General features: G+C 41.7%; 1 protein-coding gene across 2 annotated transcripts in view; it reads right to left on the bottom strand.

The window, feature by feature from the left end:
* LOC311221037 (phospholipid-transporting ATPase ID-like) overlaps nucleotides 1-22,378 on the bottom strand; it is a 69,856-nt gene that overhangs the window by 21,742 nt on the left and 25,736 nt on the right. For both annotated transcript variants that reach the window (XM_084304764.1, XM_084304763.1), the window contains exons 4-14: nucleotides 20,157-20,270; nucleotides 17,913-18,011; nucleotides 16,882-16,943; nucleotides 15,489-15,561; nucleotides 15,231-15,301; nucleotides 14,328-14,410; nucleotides 11,197-11,355; nucleotides 10,151-10,239; nucleotides 4,597-4,793; nucleotides 2,672-2,880; nucleotides 405-448 (exon numbers count right to left, since the gene is read on the bottom strand). In XM_084304764.1, the coding sequence (XP_084160890.1) occupies nucleotides 405-448; nucleotides 2,672-2,880; nucleotides 4,597-4,793; nucleotides 10,151-10,239; nucleotides 11,197-11,355; nucleotides 14,328-14,410; nucleotides 15,231-15,301; nucleotides 15,489-15,561; nucleotides 16,882-16,943; nucleotides 17,913-18,011; nucleotides 20,157-20,270 (1,200 nt within the window). The remainder of the gene's footprint in view (nucleotides 1-404; nucleotides 449-2,671; nucleotides 2,881-4,596; nucleotides 4,794-10,150; nucleotides 10,240-11,196; nucleotides 11,356-14,327; nucleotides 14,411-15,230; nucleotides 15,302-15,488; nucleotides 15,562-16,881; nucleotides 16,944-17,912; nucleotides 18,012-20,156; nucleotides 20,271-22,378) is intronic.

The raw sequence follows: 22,378 nt of genomic DNA, 5'->3' as shown, positions 1-22,378 counted from the left end.
TAGGGGAATTTGACGGTGACCTTGTTATGCATATGAACTGAACTCACTGATTCCCAGCCAGAACTTTAATTCACTGCCAAGGATAATAAGATTCATCAGTGTCCAAGTTTCCAACCAATATCAACGGCCAAGTGTTCAGAGGAACTGTGCATGCAGTAGGATGTCATGTGAAGCTGAAGGAACAGTGGATACTCAGGCTGCCCACCCTGCAAATTCAAAGCAGCCCTACTGGAAGGGAATGCAACTCTGACAAGCCTCTGATGTCCACAAGAACACGATTTCATGCTGTCAGGATCAAGAGGAGCAGCATGAATGTGAGCTATGCCTGGGTGGGATTTGTCTACTGGCACCTATGGAGGCAGGATCATAGAAAGCAGAGATTCTGCTACCACTTGAGCACTTACCTCAGTTATTTCTATCCTTTGTCCAGACATGTCATACACATCACCTGCAACCAAGAAAGACTGAGGTTATAGCCATAAGCCTCAGATAAGAGCTGTCTCCTAGCTTTTCTACCAAAAATAAACAAATAGATAGATTAAATAAATAAAATAAATAAAGTGTTTTGAAGCTAGTATCAAATTAAAAAGTTTCAGTAGCACAAATATCTTGAAATGGGGACTGGTGACTGATGATTCATATAAATCAGATCCTACGTCAATCCATGATAAAATCCAAAGACTGACAGATGCTGAAAACAAAAAGCAGTTGCCGTAAAGATGACTGGCATTTGAGTAAAGAATTGGCTTCTGCCCAGAAGGAACATAGTGCTAGGAGAGTGTTTTCAGGGTATGACTTCTCTTGTGCCTTTCTTTCAGAATGGGAGACAAAATCCGCCTCCAGGATTATATTGGGGTTGTAGCAGTTCCTGGACAACCAAAGAGAAGTTGTCAAAGCCCCTTCTTCCCATGCTTAGGTAGCAAGGCTGCTTGATAATCCCTGATATCCCTGAATTGATAGTCTAGTCAGAGAAATGAATGACGTCTCAACCCCAGTGAGTGGAGTTTCACTACTGAAGCCTGAACAAAAATTTCACTAGGAAGCTCTGGACTGTGTCCAGGCTGGCCAGATTCAATAGTTCATTGAAATAAGATTGAAATACAGCAAATTACATGAATGACCAATCCATACCTGTATCAGCAACCTCAACTGTGATGATTACAGTCAATTCTAATTACTAGTACTCCCTCATAAAAGCCCCGAAGTTGTAGAAAGAAACTCAGAAGCAATCTTTCCTGAGAACTGTACATCGGTTGATCCCGCTGGGAACTGTAACCAAAAGGCTATTCGACACCTTCTCCTCAATACGGAGCCTAAGCCTCTACAGCCTCCTTCCTGGCAGCAGAACCAATTCATTCTTTCTTTTGGCATGGCTTTCAAAAATGCCACGAGTGTAAAACCCAAAGTATTCTGGAGAATTAGCTAAGCATTTAGAAAAAAATAGGCAGTACACTGTCTGCATTCTTTCCACTTATTTCCCGTTCATTTCTTGAACACACATACTATGTCTATGTTAACACTGGTGACATCCACTTCAGAAAAATAAACTACAGGATATATGAATAAACAGACTGAAATTTTAAAAACTGTTTAGCAGCACCAGCACTGGTCAGCATAACAGTACTTTTACAGATGTTGTGTTGCCCAAATACAGACAAAGTAAGATTTATAGGAAGAAGTAACTCCTTTAATTAGACCAAAAGGCTCCACTGGGGAAAAAAAAAAAAAAAAAAAAAAAAAGACAAGCTTTCTGGCACATCAGTCCATCAGCAGGTCTGATACAGGCAAAACAACATCCATCTCCAAATAGGATGTGACTAATTTCTCTGGGGGAATGTAATGATGTTAATCAATTAGTCAGTTTGTGAATGGTTAGCACCTCCTGAGGAGGGTGAAGAAAATTGCCTGGGGCTGTACAATGAAGGAGCCTGTTATATCAATGATTATTAGGATCTAACAATGCTACCAACTTTTCCAACTCACTACAAACTTTTCTTCTGATATGTCAAGTAAGCTAGAGCTGCAGATGAATGACCACGCCATTGACTAGGCACTGACTGAAGGTTAAGCAACCTGAAAAGGATTTGGAAAACCACTGCTCTTGATGGGAGAAATTACTGAATGGGAGAGGTAGCAGTATAAGTAGCTGACAAAAGGTACAGACAGCACTGTGAGGATTGGCTGATTTCACAAGCAGATAAAAGGGAATCATGAGAAACACCTGCACCCCACATATAGCTGGAAGGGAGGACTGGGGTGTTTGGGGGAGTAGAGTTTTGCAGGGTTAGTAATGGCTGGGTAACCATATCAGTAATACCACGAAAGGCTGAGATCACCTAGGTAGTGATATCAGAAAAAAGAACATATTTGGGTACAGATGTAGTAAAACTACAATGCGGGAAAAAGTAATAAGGTGCAGATTCTTTAGTTCAGTGTATACTGGTGCAGGAAAAGGGAGGTAAAGGGGTAGCAAAAAGGGGAAGCAAAGGACAGGAAAATGATATTAATCTATTTAAATAATGTAATATCTGAGCTGCCCAGGTATATCTGACAGATAGCCCTGTACTTGATACTGCAGCTTCTTATAAAACAGTCTCTTCTGGATATCATATTTAGTTTCTCTCTACCGAGAGGTGTAAAACCCAGAGAATATGACGAATGGATAATATACCGTATGATTTGCCGTTGATGGAGCACTTGTTGAAACACATGATGTTCTGAGTGAGGGTCCCTGTTTTGTCCGAGAAGATGTACTTGATCTGCCCCAGCTCTTCATTGAGTGTAGTGGTACGGGCCTGGGCTGGTGTGTCGTTCAGTGGGTAATACATCTTGCGGTCCCAGTCAATGTAGAAACTGTTACCCAAGCGTATAATCTCTACACTGGTAAACCCAAAAGAGAAGGAGATGGAATATTTATTAGCTTAAAGGACAAGATCTTTATCTTCAGCTACCATCAGCAACTGCAGCTAGAAGACAACTTTGAAGGCAATGACAGGGCGTACTCATCAGGTTGTCCTTAAGTGGCCTGTTGTAAGCAAAGCTGAAGCAAGCCTCACTGAAATGATCTGATAGGCTTATAGTAAATTCATTTCCTTTGTTTATAGAACAACTTCTCATAAATACATTTGAGAAGTTTCAGCAGTACACAGGAAATTTTGAAAATCTTATGCTTTCTTTCAGCCTGCACTTGCTTCAGTTGAGGCTACTTTTTTGTGACAGAAGTCCGTAGGCTGGGCAATGAGTTAAGAAAACCACCAATACATCATTTTCACCCAGACTACCCCAATGCTACATTAACCCTGCTGTGAACAAGTGGCAGTCTTTCATGCGTGGCAGGCAAGCAGACTGAAAAGCGAAGCAGCAGCAGCAGGGTGTTTCATTTTGTGCAGTTTAAGGAATGTTTTCAGTGAAATTCAGGGCTGATCTGCTCTGTGGTGCCCGGGGATGAGTGCAAGCAACCCCGACCATGAGAACAAGTGAGTCACTGTGTAACTCAATACAATCATCAAGCAGTATCAGCTCACAGACAGCATGAATTTCCACTTTGCTGCTGGTTTGACACACTGGGGAGGAACAGGGTGAATTCCTCGTATTTACCAACACAAAAGAGTCTTAGAATACAACTTCCGACCCTGCAGCTCTGCGTGTAACTCCTCATCCTCCCAGCAGCTGCAGGGAAAGGGCAGCACCAGTAGCTAAGATCTGTCTTTTGCAGTTTGACATCACAAACTTTCCACAAACGTTCTCTGTGAATCTCATAGCAAGGGTTTGCTCTGCAGTCAGTACCAATTCTCCCTGAAGAGTTGGGTTCAGTGATAAACTATACCAACCTAGTCAGTCTACACTGCAGCCTCAAGGTTTTGGAGGCAACTTCTTCACAATTCCTACCCTTTAACCCTGCTTGCCTATCTGCAACAACCAATGCAGCACTGTGTTCTCTGGGAAGTGATGGAGCTGACTGTGTCCATGCAGCACCAAGCACTAGAGATCCTCAGCCTGATTACACCTACTTACCTGGCAATCCACCCCTCACCTGAGCCTTGAAGCCACCTCGAAGAATGTGCTTTTCACTTTGGTTGGCAATGCAAATGGGAGAGAGCAAGAAGCTACTAGTAGCAGGTTTCCAGTCTCACTCCCATAGCATCCTACCCTTACACCTCTCGCCCAAATGCAGTCATCCTCTCCTGCTCCAGGGCTCACTGCTGTCTCAGCTCCAGCCCTGACAAAGACCACTGAAGCCAGCAGAAAGCAGAGAAGCAAAGCACCACTGGGTTGTGGAGTTACCCACCAAAATGTTTTTAGGCCCTGTCAAATAATGTTTGGACATAGGGGAAAGAAGATAGGGTCTCACTGAAACAGACAACATGTTTTTACCCCCCTGTCCTTTTAAAATGATACAGGGCTTGTCAAGACCCACAAAAAAACAGTGCCTATGAGATTTCTTCACTAGATGTCAGCAGCGTAGAGAGCTGGCCTTGGCTGTGTGGGATCACCCGAAATGGGGTTGCATTTATGTCCAGGAAAAATGCTGCTCCCGGATAAGACAAAAGCTAAAACTCTCCTAGGTGAAACATGAAAGGAGGTTCTGGCACGTACCTGACGTAGAGTGAAATCGGCACCACTGTGTTTAGAATGATCACGTATGACCAGAACATGAGGAAGCCGGAGTAGGAGGCAGAGTTGACACCCTCTGCCCAGGGCAGATAGACTTGGAAGTTGTAGCCCTTATCAGACTCCCAGATGCCATTGCCAATGGCTAGGATAAGACACATCAGTGCTAAAAATCCAAAGATCTGGAGAAAAAAAAAAAAAAGAAAAAAAAGAAAAGAAACTGCGTATTAGAAACAGAATTTGTTATATACAGGTTAATTGGATGACCCTAATCAAAAGGGATTGAACAGCTTGAATCACTGAGGAAGGCTCCTGGGAGTGCAGGAGGAAAACAGGCAAAAATACGATGCTTTGTCTCAAAGATGCCACTACACTATGCAGTCTTTAGTGATTTGGGGCTTTAAGTAGAAAGTAGAGTAATTTTAAGTAGAGTTCTAAAACAGGGTGTTCGTGGGCAGCTGGCTGCAGAACATCAGATTTCATTAGAGGTGAGTTGAGCTGCTGCTCTTCAAATATCTGGCTGCGTGTTTGGGAATAGAAACTCCCTGGAGGACTTCTGACTGTTAGCCAGATGTGCCATAGTTTCCTCACCATTTCTGAAAAATTTGTAAAGATAATTTGTAATTCAGGAAATCCAGCACTGTGCAGGTTGGAATTCAGCACTGGATACCCTTCTGATGGTTAAAGGAGAGTTAATCACTGACTTAGAACTAATGGTTGCCTTGGTACCTGCCATCACGATCTGATTACATTTCATTTGAGCAAACAGAAAGCAACAGAAACCAGTGAGGTGTATCCTTGGACTTTAGGGAGGCCTGTTTTGTGAAGCCTAAAGCAATCAGGGAAACAGCAACTGGGAAGAAAATTCCAAAGTGGGACACCGTAATGAAAACAGGGACTTGCTCAGGAACACAATTTCATACACACAAAAGCATTACATAGGTCATAAAAGTTGTTTCTTTGTTTGTATTTTGGTTGTTGTTAAAAGAAGATAAGAATATAGCAATACAATTAGTTGGAAAAGGAAACAAAGAGAAGGGGGAGAAGGAAAGCTAATAGAAATGAATATGAACTGCAATGAATTACAGAACTGTGACTAGCTAATAGTGATGCAAATACCAAGAAAACAGTGAACTCAGTAACAGAGTTGTGGAAAAGGCAGACATTCGACAGATGTTCCTCCATGAATGATGGAGGAATGAAGCAGAAGGATGTATCTATCCCATATGATGTAGCAGATGGAAAAGACAGTGTACCTACTGTGACAAGGAACAATATGTGTCTCTACCTGCTAATAATAACCATTTTCAAACCAGTGGGTCCAGGTAATTTAAAGCTGAAAGCCTGAAGGGACTGAGAAATTTTCTTAACAAATTAAGTTAATTTTTAACAATGCTTTAAAACTGTGAAGTTCCACCATACTGAAAATCTGTTAACATAATTACAATATTTCAAAGGTTGAAATGGTGACTGTGGGAAAGATAAACAGAAGCTAGCATGACATCATTCCTGGACAAATGATAATAAAAAGAATTCTGTTGATATCAACTTCTCCAAATATTTGCCTTAAAAATCTACCATCCTAATAAAAATGTGAAGACATGGAATCAGCAGGCTGATTAAAATCTCTTGCAACTATGGTCATTAGTTCATTATTAGTAATTATAATAATTAGTCATTAGAGGAAATATCAGTTCACTGGACCATTATGTATAAGGCCACTCAGCAATAACCACATTACAACAGTAACCAACTATTTTTGAAACAACAATTGTGGTACAAATGTAAAAACATTGCTGGTATAGCAGATGTTTGCATTGCTGAGGTAACCTGTGAAGGGGAGAGTGATACTTCATGGTGTGACTTGAATCACTTGGTTAAAAGTCCAACCAACTTGAGTTTTAATACCTAGAAGATGGTAAATGGAGACTTCCGCAAATAGAGGAATTGGGCTGAATTTCAGGAGGCACGTTTATTTCCCACAACAGTAGTAGTTTTTCTGAGTAATTGTGGGAAGCCCAATAAATTACCCCACTGGTGAAATGCAGACAATATTGCTTGCTAGTAAGGAATGTGGTGTGGTGTTTATAAACCTCTGTGGCCAGCACTAAAAACAGACTTCATTTTGAGCTGTTATAATCAGGATGATCTAAGGATATGTGAGAGGCATGACCCAGGAACAGGTTATGTCCTTTATTAAACCAATAGATGGAGAAAAGAGATGAGCCCATCCATTTTTAGAGGTATTTCAGTTGGTCAAGAAAAAGATATGACTTCTCTCTGCAGACCTTGTCTGTTATAAAGGAAATGAATTAAAAAAGGCACTTGTCTCTTTTATCCTATCGCTGTACCCTGAATGATTCCTCATTGCCCCACAGGTTAAAATTTGTCAGTTTGTCATCATGAATCTATATAGGAAATTCAGTGTATGATTTAGCAACAGACAAACATGTGGGGCAAGACAACTGAACTCTCCTGTAATACTGCAGCTCGTGTCTACTACTGCATTTGCTTTATGACTTTATTTTGCTTTATGTCCACTTTCCATGATAATGCTCTTGTCCCTAACAGCTCAATTTGCATGCAGTCCTCATGCTTGCACAAAGACTACTAACATGCTGTTTGCTTTCAGAAAAATGTGAAAGACCGAGCCGTTAACAGTGGCCCCAGAGATTAATTTCTCTACAGAGAAACAACTGCGTGTAGGGTGTTGCAATCATTGCCACAGCTCTGCAAGAGAAGGATGTGAATAAACCTGATCACAGATGGAGGACACTTCCCACCATCAGCAGCCTCCCTCTCAGGGACCTGCCTGTGCAGAGATGGATCCTCTGCAGGACTCAGTCAGATTTCTGGAAGGAGGAGCTGACTTCGGATAGACATTTCTTTTCAGACAAAGAATTAAAACAGTCTCAGATTCTTTGCTGGCACTTTGAGTTCTGCTCTGGGATTTTATGCAATAAGGCATTTAGTGATGAAGCTGACAGCTATATTTCTCTGAAAATGTGCCTCCCCAAACCTGCAAAAAAAAAAAAAAAAAAAAAAAAAAAAAAAAAGAAGGAAAGTTTTGGAGGAAAAACCATTCCTGGCTTTGGCAGTAGTGGCCCTGGCCGAAGAATATTCACGTCTTTCCCCAAGAAATGCTGTGTTCCTCTCCTGCTGTTTTCTGCCCTGTGCTGCCAAAGAGCCTTACAGACAGAAATGCTCCCAAACATGAACAAACAGTGATGGTTTCCATCTGGAAAGGTTTATTCCCAATTAACCCCTGTAGGGACAGACCAGGATCAATGCTGAAACAGGTCTCCGTTGGCATGCCCTGCCAAAAAAACTGATTTGTCCCTGAAGTTTTATGGACAATTAAACACAAAATAGCATTGCCAGTGTTAACGTGGAACAAGTTTCATTAAGCTAAAATAAGCTATTTATAGCAAGCTGTAACTGGTTGTATTTCCAAACTCAAGAGAGCAATATAGTGCCTCTTTTTATGACTGTGCTTCGCAACCTTTGACCACCCAAACTGTTGGAAAGACCTGGTGCCACATCCCCTTTGGTGTGCCAGGAGCCTGTTTCTTGAGTTAGGGCAGAGCTGTACTTAGACACCAAAATGTTAGGTGCCTTAAAAATGCATAAAGTAGAAAAACTCATGCTTAGCTCCAATAGAGCCGCAGAACCCAGGCAGAGGCTGATGCAATCCACTGCAACTTGCTCTCTTTTTTAATTCTTTTTTTTTTTTTTTTTTTTTTAATGGATCCAAGAAGTAAATCCATCTTGCTCGCATTGATGAAGAGGGCCAAACAGACTGAAAGCTCTGGGCGGGACCCTTGACTTGTGAAAGAACTTTTGGCAAACCTTCACTGAGTGCTAAATTCTGATTTTGCTGCACAGTTTTTCTCTGTTCCATTTCTTTGCTCTTTGGATCCTTGACATCTCTGTTCCAGATGTAGCGGAGCATGTTTAAAAACATGAAGTTTTTCAGAAACCTGCAAAATTCTGAATGTTAGATGTCCAAACCTTACGTGTTTTTGCTGTCCCTTTAAGTTCAAGGGAAGAAAACAAGCTGATGAGGATAGGCAAGAATTTCACTTGGCAGAGACTGGTGTTACTAAAGTCAAGGGAGTGTCCTCACTGCACACTGAGCAAGGACTCCAGAGGGCCTGAAGACGACCCTGGAGCGGCTCTCTGTGCTGTGGCATTGCTTTACAGCAAATATGTACATGCAGATGTGCAGGACGCTGCTTCACAGCACTGACAGTCAGTCTAATCACTGTTCCTCTCGTGCAATTTCAGTCTCCTAGGCACAACCTGCTCTACCCAACCATGTCTCCCACCCTGGGACCCAGCTAAAGAGCTTTTGGGAGTCTGAGAGAGAAACAAGAGGACAAGGTCTGGGATGAATTGTCCAGGATGGGCCTGGAGATACTTGTGCTGTGAGGCATACACTCACAGAGGGCAGAGAGAGCTCAGAACAGCCCTGCACAGGCTTTGCCCTGGGCTGTGGTAGGCAGGATGCTGTTGGACACCTTGAGCTCTGTCTTCCCCACAGCTTGCTCTAGTACCATGGGATGGATCCGGCCCCCAGCCTGGCTGCCAGGGTGGGATGGAGAGCAAGGGCAGGAGGGAAGAAAGGGAAACAGATGGCACTGATGTGTGACCACAGGAGCAGCCAGACCTTCTCAATGTCACAAACTGAAGGCAGTGCAGCATGCATGAAATAGCACAACATGATTGCCTCTGAAGTAAAATAAATCCTTGAAAATAAATAGCTTTTCTTCAAACAGCATTGAGTAAAACATCATCAGAATGCATGTCTCTGAAGAACAGCAGTAACAACCAGAACAGTCCCTTCCCTGAGCAGCTTTGAACTCGAGAGGTAAAATCGGAGGGAGTCTGCAAAAGAATCGCTACCTCTGCCTGGAAGCGTTTGCCATTTGTTACAACCACTGGCTAGCATAAACCTCAGCTTAGATCTGTTTTATCATCTGTGGAGAGTGCCTGCGATGTAAGATTAGTGTTCCCAAATTTGCCAGCTGCTAAAAACACCAGTTTCTGGGTATTAGCAGGACCATGTCTAACTTTTTTACCCTAATGTGATAAGACAAAAGCTGGTATAATGTAAATTAACAAGCTCAATTACCAAGTCCTATACAGATATCAAAGATGCCAAGAAACCAGGAAGAAGAGAGAGAACTGCTAATGTTTACATAAATATAAAATGACAAAATTACTAGGGAAAAAGGCATTTGTGGGCTTCAAAGTGATTCTCACAAAAAAAAAAAAAAAAAAAAAGTAAAGCAAGCGAGAGCACAGCAAATGAAAAGCTCATAAGAAAGGTTCTTAACATTGTCAATATAATGGCCTTGCTTTGCAAGATGGGTTCGCAGAGGCACTGCAGGACTCAGTCTGCTAATACATTTCTACAGAATTTTTCTTTTTATCACGAGTCACTTCTGATACTCCCTCATTTGTGTGGACAAAGAGGTGGAGCATCTGGAAATGATGAACACATCTGAAGAAACTAAGCTAAACTAATCGGACTTACCATCAACACAAGGACGTTCATGAGCCGATCAATGCTTGTCCTCTTAAAAGTTGTTTTTCCACTGTTCTGCATTAGTTTAGTGTCTGGCCCTGGAGATGAAACAAGTTCATTAATTTTAGAAATAAAGCTTAGCAGTTCTAAAGTCTTTTCCCTCTGAGGCCTCACTGTGCTCTACAGCATAGATACCCATCAGAACCCATACAGTTTACAGAGCTAGTGGGAAATTGAGGCAGAAAAAGGTTAAGTCTCTTCCCTTAGATTATATGGAGAGAGTCACATAAAGCCATTAATTCTGGATTTTGATCCATTCTCTTCTTTCAGCAGTCAATCCTCCCTTTCAGGTTGAATTACTTTTCACAGAATACCTGATACTGCTCTGTTATTAGTGACATATTATACATTGTCTCATATGTCTACAGCACTATAGAAACAATAGAAGGTCTATGCTTGTAAAAAGCAATATAGTAATAGTCTACAACAATATCGTTGATGACTGTGATATTCCAATATGGATTGAAGTCATGTAGAAATGCTGTGGAATTTTTAATTGGATATACTTAAGAGTAGGAAATTTTGAACAAGTCTGGGGAGAGAGACTCGTATTGACCCAACATGGGTCACTAATGGCAGATTTAATTTAGATTTAATTCTTAAGTGCTTTCATATTGAGTGACCAAGACTTTTCTCATATACTTTGCTGCATGTTTTTCTGAAATAAGAGCCTACCTCTGCTAACAAAAACATTTAAGTAAGATTTAATGGGACGTTATATCATTTGCAACTGAGTTTTCTCTTATAGACCAATGTTAAAAATTTCAGGTTAAAATAAAATCCCCTATGGTATGCAAAATTCCTAGCCTAGATTTAAACTAAGGGATTGCATGTATTGTTTTGAATTATTATTATTATTATTATTTTGGTTTTAGCAGTTAGAAACATATTTTCCAAAGAGGAAAATATTTGATTCATTTGTCCTTACTAGTGTGATGTGCTCCTGTGCTAAAGCTTTTGTGCTTTGCAATTCACATGTCAGTTTTTCTACCCACCAGCATAAATAACGAGACCAAAGCACCACTCTGTGTTCCTAATAGTACAGCCCCTCAGCAACATCTTCTCATTGTCCAGGGCATACTTCTCTCCTCGAAGAGTAAGTGTTCCTGTGAACTTATCCAGCTTGTTATTTGGTGCCTCGCATTTAACTTCACCTGTTTAAGGAAAAAAAAAAAAAAAAAAAAAGCTGGTAAAAATCCTTGTAACCTAGAAATATGCTGATCAATACTGCATTCTCATGGGATCCCCACACAGGGAATATTAGACATTAACAGTAGATTGTAGCTGCAGTTCCCAGCTGACCCTGCCATGTCCATCCTTTATCCTACATTTACTGATGTTTTGAGATATTGCTCCTACCCCATATCTTTTCATAATCCAATGGGCCACAACAAATTTGGATTTATCTTAGATTTTTGAAAATGGCCATTTTTTACTGGTAGAGTCCAAAACAAAGTTTCCACTCCTTTTATGTGCATAAGAAGAAATACTGAACAAGCAACATACTTTTAATCCTTTTACAGCAAGTTCATCATGGTAGGATGTCACTGGATAATTTTAGGTAGCAGTGCTGACCTCATATAATTCCTATTCCATTTTCTTTAAAACTGCAGGAACCCAAGTGAGAAAATCATTGCCTGAAGGCTGCAAGAGAGTAATTAATTGAAGTGTCTTTGTTCACTGTTTTTAACTTCATCTATTTTATACCTTAAAGTCCCACTGGCACTTGCAAAAAGATGCTACTGTCTTTGTCCATGTAGCTGGCACTATAAGTGATTGGAGAACCAGTTTCCATTTTTCACACTTATTTATTTCTTATAACAAAACACGTTCACATAAAACTGTAAATAAAGATACGTCAGTATAAAAATTATTCCAGTCAACATTTGCACCCAACTTCTGAAGATTCAAAGCAGAGTCCTGTGGATGTATTGGAAAGAACTGGAAAATACAAATACACCTTACAGAGATTCCAAGATTTCAGTCTGTTCAGTTAATCAGTAGGAACGTTGACGTTATTTTGATCACAGGCTGCAAATATCTACATAAGGACCAACATTTGCAGAGAATACAGCTCTCCCAGCTGTTCTCAGATGCAAACACACAGCTCAAGAGGTTGGAAGCAAAATCCAGGGAAGTGTAGAAAAAAAGTACAGCTTTAAGTATTGTGGTAATCTCCACCACTGAAAAATTTAAATTCAGGAATGAATATTCTTTTCATAGAAAAGAAGCTCTACTGTAGTGCAGATAAATCATCAAATTTGAAAGATTAAGCAATTAAGAAATTCAATCATACATGTGACGTCAGAGCTGATGATGCTGATCTGTTTTATCATCTAGTTGATCCAAGAACAATCAGACCTGTCCTCCTTAATTTGTAAAAGTCTACAGTAACCACACCTATCTCATGACAGCCCTCGCAACACTCAAAAAGCATAACGAAAAGAGAGGCTTTGCAGTGTAAGCTGAAACACAGCACAATGAGACTGGTGAACCAAAACCAGGGCATGACCTGTCACTAGGAAGACTGTGCCTCTCACGCTACCATTGAGATCGAGTACCTCATGTGTACCTGATGTGTACCTCATCCGAATCTGTTTTCCAGTAAGTGGATGGGTCTAAGATTTTGACATCAAAATGTATCCACTCAAATTAGTCTGACCACAAAAAAGTGAGAAGCTTGAGAGATTCACCCAGTGCACCTGCCCCAATGACTCTGAAAGAAGCTGTGCCTCCTGGTTCCTTCTTCCATTAAGTTAAACTGAATTGAATGAGTTTCACCTGAAAGAGTTAAATACTGCGAAGTCTACATGTGATAAGTAGTAGGTAAGAGAAAAATATTGTTTCCTTTCTTGTCTCCCAGTTCCTCATATCAAATCAAGTTCATCATTTTGCAAGCATCTTCCTTATCTGAACTATCGCAACATCAACAAACATCGTAACTCACTGTAAGCATTCCACTGAGTGCCTCTATTAGCTGCTCAACCCTTCCATCGCTTCCTCTCTTAAGAAATAATTAGATAAAGAATTACATAAATATTTAAATACTTTCACAGAGATAAGCTAGGGAAATGCAAGGTTAGGTCTGATTCCAGGCACTCTTCCCAGTGTTCTTCCAAATATAAATCATCCTGGGAAACATTTTATTCATTTTAGCATTGCAAAGAGGCCACTTTTATTTGCAGTATAACCAAAATAGAGATATAAAGGACAAATAAATATTTGATAGAGGAAATTTAATTTCCAAATGATTTTGAAACATTGTTTTTTAATTATGCAGTATCAAGAATGCAGTATCTTTAGATAAGCATTATACAGAAAATGCTTGAAAAATGTTTTAAGATTAGGATTTTGCTTACAAACTGATACGCACTGCAGCCTCCTCAGGAAGACAGTTAAGACATGCAACCTTGACTATTAACTTAGAACATCCAGCTGCACCCGCAAAAGCATATTTCTCAAGACCTAAAGCACTCAGAACCACAGCCTTCACTTTGGAGAAGTCCCAATGTACCGAGCCATCGCTGAGCTGAGACCACACACGTTATTTCATAAAACCTCAACACAGAAAGTGAAAGAAAAGCCTATGGCTTTGGGTGGCACTACCAGAGACTGCATAAGCTACACCAACTCTCTGCCACATCACCACCATTTTTCCCAGAATCACTATTTCAAAGACTGTTTTTTTTTAATTATTATTATTATCATTTTCCTCTTTACTTAAAAGTACTTCCTGAGACCCTGCAGTCCTTGAGAAATTCCAAGGACAGCAGTGCTCACTCCACCCCTTTCCATACTGACTCTTCCCACAATCCTGCCCTCCTATCAAAGCCAACAGGGCTCTGTGAAGCTTGACAGACACCCCTCGGTCTGTTTCCCCATCCTCTCTCTGCAAAGGGATGATGTGTGAGCATGGGGTATTCTGTTTGCAGCAGGTCTGGCTCCTTTTTCCTATATATGTGCTGCTACATATTTGAGATACAAGACAGTGTGAAGAAAGGACGCCTTGACTGTTAACCACATCTGCACTGCTGATAAATATCCATAAATATCTTAAAATGCCGTCTTTTGGGGGCACTAATAGGGGGGAGAAATTGATATAAGTGAATTTTCTGTGTAGACTCACCATTGAACTCTGTCAGTTTCTGAAGGTCTTCTCCAAGCTCAGCAGTGACTGTCAGTGCCTGCTTCACCTTGAGGTTTGTTTCACTGTAATAAATTACATAAGGCATAAAGGACTGAGTCCAGCACTCCATGAAAGTCTTCCTTCTGTTCTTGAGGACTATATTCTTCCCTAGACATCTGACGGACCATGCCGTTATCGGGCTTTTTTACCTGGCCAAAGGGATGTAGTTGTCTTTTTCAGCTGCAAAGACATGCAGTCCAGAGGAATTCTGGACATGGGACCAAAGAGGGCAAGGTCACTCTGCCACTGTCACCACAAAGTGTAGGACCAAGCATCCCATCTCCCTGAGCAGCTTGCTGTCTATCCTGCCACTCATACCACAGAATCCCCAGGTACTTGAGCATGTAGAAAAGCTTTGGATCTTCTCCCATACTATTCCAGTCCTGAAGTGCACTGAAGTCCCGGGACTTGCTAGCTGGGGCGGTGAGTTGAAATGCAATATCAAAGAAGCATTTCATTTGTCCTTGCATGTACCAGAACTATGGGCTCATTTTCAGGAGGAAGCAGAAGGAGAAAATCCAGAGGACTGCATGTAGGGTCCAAGGAGACCAGGTCACCTCAATCTCTCTGGTCTTGGTCACCAAAGCAACACTAAAGTCCACAGCTGACGCTAACTCTGGGCAACGTAGTAATGCAAATTGGGTCATAACAATGAGGCCAGCTCCAGTTTATGCTAACTAATACAAATAAGCTGTAACCCTCTCACTTTTGTGGCCAGTTGTGCCTTGGAGTGAGCAATGTTTGGACCGACTAGGCCCTTGCAGCATCCAGGGCCACCCCACAAGATTTTGGCCTTGTTCTAGCAGCAGTGACTGACCCCCAGGAGCAGAAAGGCTTGCTTACCCGTCCAGTTCGGCTGTCTCGATGTAGGTCAGGCTGTGCGGCTCGCTGCTCGACAGTAACAGCAGATCGGCCTGAACACAAGCAAACAGACTGGGCATGAGTTATGGGCAGTGGCACTGCTATGCTGCCTGTGGTTTCTGAGCGCTGCAGCTCTCTGGGCAGTTGTCATCCCTGCTGACTAGTCTGCTTGTGAGTGATAGGCAATAAGAGCAATTGTGGAGACTAACTGGGAACAGGACGGAGAGAAACTGTACTTACTGTCACAAAGTTGTTGTTTTCTAGTTTTATTATATCCCCAACTTGGACATTCATCCATTTTTCATCCTTCAACCTGCAAGAGAACTCCCAGTGAGTAGGCACATAGAGCAAACACCACTTATGATTGTAGCCCTCTCAGCTCCAGGCTGTACGTCTCTTCAAGCCTTGGCTGACAGTAAAAAAGAGCAGGGTCTGCCACTGCATGGCCTGGTCTCTGCTAGGCTAAGGGACAACACAAAAAGCACTGTCCTGTCCAGGTTCTTCCTTCCTTCTCCTAAAAAGCCACAGTGTCTCAGAAAGAAACTCTCCCCATCTGCAATGGCCTTCACAGCATGAAGATGTACAGGCACCCAGCTAAACTGCAAGTACCAGCATAAGTCTTGATAGCTGTGCATGAAAATCCTAGAGGGTAAAACTGTCATGACATATCAAAACAGGACTGGGTATTCAAGCTGGAATTCACCTAAGCCCTCAATATCAGTCCGAGCTGGGGAAGGACCTGTGTTTTCCTTTTTTTTCTTTAATTAGCATGTTTCTATTTTAATTCGTTTACTAGACACAGTAACTAATAGACAGTAAACTAAGAAACTGGTTTACTTAGCAGAAAGCACAAAAACTATGTTCCTATTCTTCAGTTTCCAGTTATATTTTTAACTGTTCAATCATCTGTTGGAGTTTACACAATATACTACTATCTATAGTACAGAAACAAAAAAAAGTCACCAGAAACTTCACAGCTGTCTACAGCTGTGTCCTAAGGCTGCTGGACTCCATGGAGCTGCAAGCAAACAGCACATCTGCCTGCTACAACAGCCAAAGCCCCTGCTATCACTTCTGAAGAAAAAGAACAGTGCTAAGCAGTACAATATCCAAAATACATTTGAAATGTTTTGAGTACTTTTAAGTCTGAGGCATTATGCACATAAGTAAACACACTCAAAGTATTACAACACGAATGAGGAAGCTAGCTGTACTTCTTGATTTAAAATCACTTGTTGCTAATGTCTAGTGTTGCTTAACGCTGAAATAAAGGCTATGAACACAGACAGGAAGATAGCCTTGATGGTCATTTGCAGGGTAAGGAGTAAAATAATATAATACTCCCAAGGTAGCACTTATTTAAACATACATGTATATACATCCAGGAAAAGGAATAGATTACTTTTTGTCTGTGCAGGATCACAGCCATAATGTCTACACTGATCGTGTTACCATGTATTGGGTTATTTAAGCAGCCACATAATGCAGAACCGCACTGTGACTTAACAGGTGGAAAGACAATTCCATTTTAAATTGTTTAGTGATCTTTGGGAATCACGAAGGGGAAAAAACTAAATGCTCTTCCCAGTGGTACATGTTCAGCCAAAATTACAGCAAAAGAAAAAGGACTTACATGCCATTGATTAGGACCTGGACTGGGCGGTTGTTGACGTGTTTGTCGCTTTTGTGTCGATTCTGAAAATTTGATCATCACGTTAAATGGCATTTCCAGGAAACCAAGCATACAATAGCTGTAGGCAGTTCATTAACATTTTAGGTTTTCACCCAGCTGGCTGAATGGGTATGGCAGATTAGACTCACAACTGAGTCATAGCTGAGCTCATGTTCAGCTAGTAAGACAGGACTGCAGAGAGCAGCAGGCAACACAGGGCTTGCTCTCTGAGGGAAAAGGGAGGGCAGGGCTTTATGTGCCTCTCAGCACAGTCCTGATTCAAGTGCCATTGGTCCTGCCCATCACAGTTCCATAAACTAGGCACCCAGAGAAATCTACCCCTCTGCTCTGCTGTGGGAAGTGACCAGAGGTGTTCCAGATGAACAGAGATGCTCCCCGGGGAAGCACCTCTCTGTCTCTGACCTGTCCACATGCAAAGCTGCACTGAGTCTTCATTGAGGACCAAACTTATTTTACTGAAGGAAGAAAATCAGATGTTGAACTCAGCTCTGGCCTAGTCTCACTCCATGAAGTTGATGGAGCTTTGTCTATTAGCTCTGAAGGGAGCAGATTTGGGGCAAAGTTGGGCAAGAATGTAAAATTACACACAGGTTGTATGCTTACTTTCCTAAGAGACCCTCCTACACTGTGGCTGTATGTCAGAGAATGAGTTGTCTGAAGTGGAAGCCTAAAATCAGACCTCTGTGTATGTGTCCAGGCATACCCATTGGTTATCACATTTTCCAACATGCTGAGCAGTTCCAGATAAAGTTGATGGAGCTGCTGAGCTGCTCAGCAATTAGGAAATCCTATCTCCCTTTCAGATAATGAGATATAAATTTGGGGATCTAATCTCAGACCTCATCTTGGCCAGAGATCGGTTCTCCAACTGCCCACTGCTGGCTATATTTATTTTAAATGGTTTGCTTCAGTCATTGTGCTGGAGAATGATGAGCAAACTCCAAAGTACACAACAGCAAAATGGATCTTACAAAATCATCGATGGCATCCTTGACTCCTGATACGGCCAGCACCAGCACGAGGGGCACCACTGTTGTAAACCAGGCCAGCGATGAAATTTGAGGAATCAGCTGTAGGAAGAAGAGATCTCAGATTAATTTTATTTTTTTTTTTTTGCCTTTTCAGCAGCTGGAAATAAAACACTGTTTTCTGTAGAAGCTGCAGACAACATTTTTCTACAATATCTGAATATAGAATAAAGACAGAAGTACATCTCTGTCACTTACATGTGACCACACAAATATGGGAGAGCTAGGGAACCCATGCTTTGCTCACAAACCAAGCTGTAATTTAGGATGTAAACAGGTGCTATCAAGAAATGCAATGGGTTGCTCTTTATTTGTAACTTTGGGATCACAAAGTCCCCAGTGGATTTTTCTGGAGGCACTGACATGGGCAAGCCTGGTGTGTGGGACCTAGAGTTATCCGATCAAGGCCTGCTGTGCAGAGCTTTCAGTGCTTCAAATGCTTCAAAAGAATCATAGGATCATTTAGGTTGGAAAAGACCTCTAAGATCATCGAGTCCAACCATTAACCTAGCACTGCCAAGTCTACCACTGAACGACATCCCTCTCACTGCATCCATCAGAGTGGATTTGGGCAGTGTTAACTCCGTGGGCATGGTTAAACTAACATTTATGCCACCAAAGCAGTTGCTTATGGAGAGGCACTCTTTGGGATTGCTCCTTCCACTGCATTGTCACTACCCAGATCCTACATGCATCACCAAATCCAGCCAGAAGGAATGATATTTAGGGACCAGCAGAGCCCCACACAGCTGTGGAGGCTGCAGAGCCACATAACTATTTCCTTCTCACCTAACTGGGACGATGCATGTTCTTTGGGGCTGTGCCCATGGCACAGGGAGGCAGAATCCCCACAGCCTACCAGTCACAGCCTCTCCTTTCAGTGCTACAGGGATGGAGTGAGCCAGCAGAAGAGGCAAAAAAAATTAAACAGGGGCATGGGGAGAGGTAAAAGACTAATTGTTGCCCTCTTTAGCATAATCGGATGAAGGCAGCAGAAAAAGCACTATGCTTTTATAAACAGTCACTCCTAGGTGGCTCAGCAAAAAAACACAGCTGAATAATTTAAGGCAAATAGCTTGAAATACTGTAAATTTGATAGACAAACAGCTAGAGTGCAGTGCAACAACACAGGAACAGTGCTGTTAGCTTAGCTGAAAAGGCACTTCTACTATAAGCTGGTTTCTTGGAAAATATATGTGGGCTGAAATTTCCCAAATTCACTCCCTGTAAATAAGCACAGAAGATTATATATAATTTGGTACAGGCTGAGTGAAATTATGCCTAGGTTGTCTTGAGTTGAGAGACTGTAAAAGATCATTTGAAAAAGGCAATTTTGAATAATCCTGTGCATTGAAATGATCAGATTTGAAATACAATTACTGACACAATCAAAATTGTACCAGTTGTTTGTGTATTTATTAATTTATTTATTTTGGATAATGTGTATTCCAGTATGACTCAGCAATGACAGACCACACAGCATTTTTCCATATTCTAGCAAAGGGCAAAGGGGCAGAACTCCTGATACCAATTTCTCTGGTGTGTCCAGCTTTCAGATACGGTAACAGCATCATCATCAGCTATGAGCAAAGTGCAGATTGATGCCACTAGGAGCCACAGGGTTCGGTGGTGCTGCCACTGTCTGGTATGATCCATGTTAGGCTCCCTCCTCACTCTGCTGGGCAGGGAGCAGCAATATTCAGCTTTATGCAAACGAGCTACAACCCTCAGCCTTCCTGATGTTAACTCCTTCCTTCCCAGGGAAACTGTACAGGTTACAAACTTGTTCTTCTTCATGCTGTTTCCTTTGAGGCAGCCAATGCAGTATAAAACTTTGCCTTTAAACCTTTTATAATAACAAAGGAATAAGCAATGTAAATCCAAGGACTGGCAGGAGCACTCAGGTTTAGACACAAAGGAGTAAGAGGGTAGGGCATGAAAAATTTATACTATTTGCTGAAAAGTGCAATTAATATTTTTCTTCATTTATTTCAAACCCTCATCCAAAAGTTAGAAAGGAAATTGCTTTTTTTCTCCTCTACTTTCTATCTATTTTAAGGTTTTGCTAAGATGATAATTCATAACAGGGAAATAGCTTGCACTTTATAACAACTATCAACACATAGCCAGGCTTTGATAACAGACAACGCAATCTGTTAGAAAGAGCACAGTACAGTGAGTCCATACCTGCAGAATCAGCAAGAAAAGAAAGTAAGCGTTGGCTATTCGCTGGAACTGTTCAAACAGGTTGAGAGGCAGGAAAGTGAAGAAGTTGTATTTCGATGTTTTAATTGAATTGTTCTGTAGGGGAAAAAAAAAAAAAAAAAAAAAGGCAAATAAATAGGATTGGTAAAACAGGAAACGAAATTACAGCACAACCCATTTCAACTGTGTTTTTACTTGCTTATATTTAGCAATAGCATTGTTTTCAGCAGCAGCTCAAAAATCATTTCCTTTTCCCCATACAGTCATGCCGAGTCTGGGTAAACAGAGAATTCCTCACGGAATTGATGAAAACATGATGCTCAGCTTATGCCAGTGCAGTCGCAGGTGGATGCAGGTAGGTGTAGTCACTCAGAGACATGTTGTCCTTTTATTATTCTTTCCACTTGCAAGATGCACAAACAGAATTGAAAAAAAAAAAAAAAAAAAAAAAAAACACATAACTGGAGCACAAGCCAGACATTTTGTTGGTAGAATCTACAAAACAGAGTTAGAAAACACATGCAAGGCCACTTATATATAACTTGTCCTGAGACTTCACAGCAGCAGTTTCTGGAGCTATAGGTCTGTCAGGGGGAGAGCCTGGCATTATGGCCTGTAGCTGATTCAGCAGCCTGGCGAGGTCACTGGTTTCTATTCCATAGGGATCACTTGAACGTGGTGTTGTGCAAACAGCCACTAATGCAGGAAATCACCATTTCACTAAGCAAGCTGCAGCTTTGTTCCCTATTTCCAGTTTCTTTTTCTAATTACAGACAGCCCCTCCAGCCACAAGCAATGGCTGGTCCCCCATCTGTCTGCTTCAAAACAGAGAAAGATATGAGCTCAGTATTACAGCATGGGGTATTTTCTTCCCTAAGATCAGAGCTCTCTGGTCTCTTTCTTGCCACCATGGCTCAATCCATTGTACTAAGCTCACCAGCTAGGGCTGTCCCAAATTCCTAGAGGTTTTAGCACAGGTCTGCCCGTGCTTTGTAGTGCTCTTTGGAGCTGCCCAACACACCAGCTGCCAGAGCAACACCTCTTCACGCCTCTCAGCAGCATGGTAGCAGCAAGTGCTATTTCCACAGTCCTGCACAGTAGCTGTGCTCAGGGCTGTGGTAGCAATGTGAGATCCTGGGCTGTGTGCCCAGCATCAATCCAGAGGTTTACTCTTTTCAAGCCTAACACTCTGTTGGAGTATCAAATACAAGCTCCCGAGGGCACAACAAAGTATGAAGGGACACACTGAGCATAGAAAGAGGCACGGCATGAGCCCACGGTCTCAACACCAAGGGCAGAAAGAACTACACACATCTGGGCAAGCAGATGTGACCCACAGGTTTGTTCCTCAGCTTGACAGGAATTTTGACAACTATTTTTCCCAGCACTGTAGGGAAATGACAGGCACTTTCCTCCCCTTGGTATTGAGGTGTGCTGTGTTTTCCTTTTATATGTTTATTACTCACTCATCCAGGGTTAGTCCTGGAAGCATGTATGCCATCTGTTGCTAGCATATCTAAAATTTATCTTAGAAAAGCTCTCTAGAAAAAAGCCTATTAACCCCCTCCAAGAAAACCTAGCATGACAGCACCCAAGGAGGCTTATATAGTACAGTGCATGTTCATCCAGGAGTAGATTTGCTGGTTCCATTGAAGAGCAAACGGCAACCATACTGGCAGCTATAATGGTGACATTAATACATACATTAATCTAGGACCTCTACTTCTAAACTGACTCATATCAGCATGTTTCCACTGTTAAACCAGTTATTTATCATCATCACCATCAAGTGTGTAAGGGGGAAGCAATTCAATTCTACGCAGTTATTAGATTTCTGGCTACATCCAGACACAAAGTACAGCAACACTCTTTGGCACCAACTTCATGTTTTATCCTTTAATACAAGCCAATGAATAATCCTCTAAAAGAGCAGAGGTGGAAACGCCCTTCATGGAAGAGCTAGCCAAATCCTCCAGTCGGAGGCAAGAAGAGATGATTATCAGTGATCATCATATGAAAAAATATTGCCTGTCTCCTGGCACCATGTAGCCATTGCTGGGTGTGGCTAACTCCACCTGTGATCTAAATACCATGACACCTTATTAAATTTGGTTAATTTCAGAATTCCTCAGCACGGGATATGTACTGCATGCAGGCTCTATGGACACTGCTAAAACAGAAGCAGCAGAATAGCAGCATCCCCT

Source organism: Netta rufina (assembly GCF_964035555.1).
Source record: "Netta rufina genome assembly, chromosome: Z".
NCBI lineage: Eukaryota > Metazoa > Chordata > Aves > Anseriformes > Anatidae > Netta > Netta rufina.
This window is presented reverse-complemented; position numbering and strand designations above follow the sequence as displayed.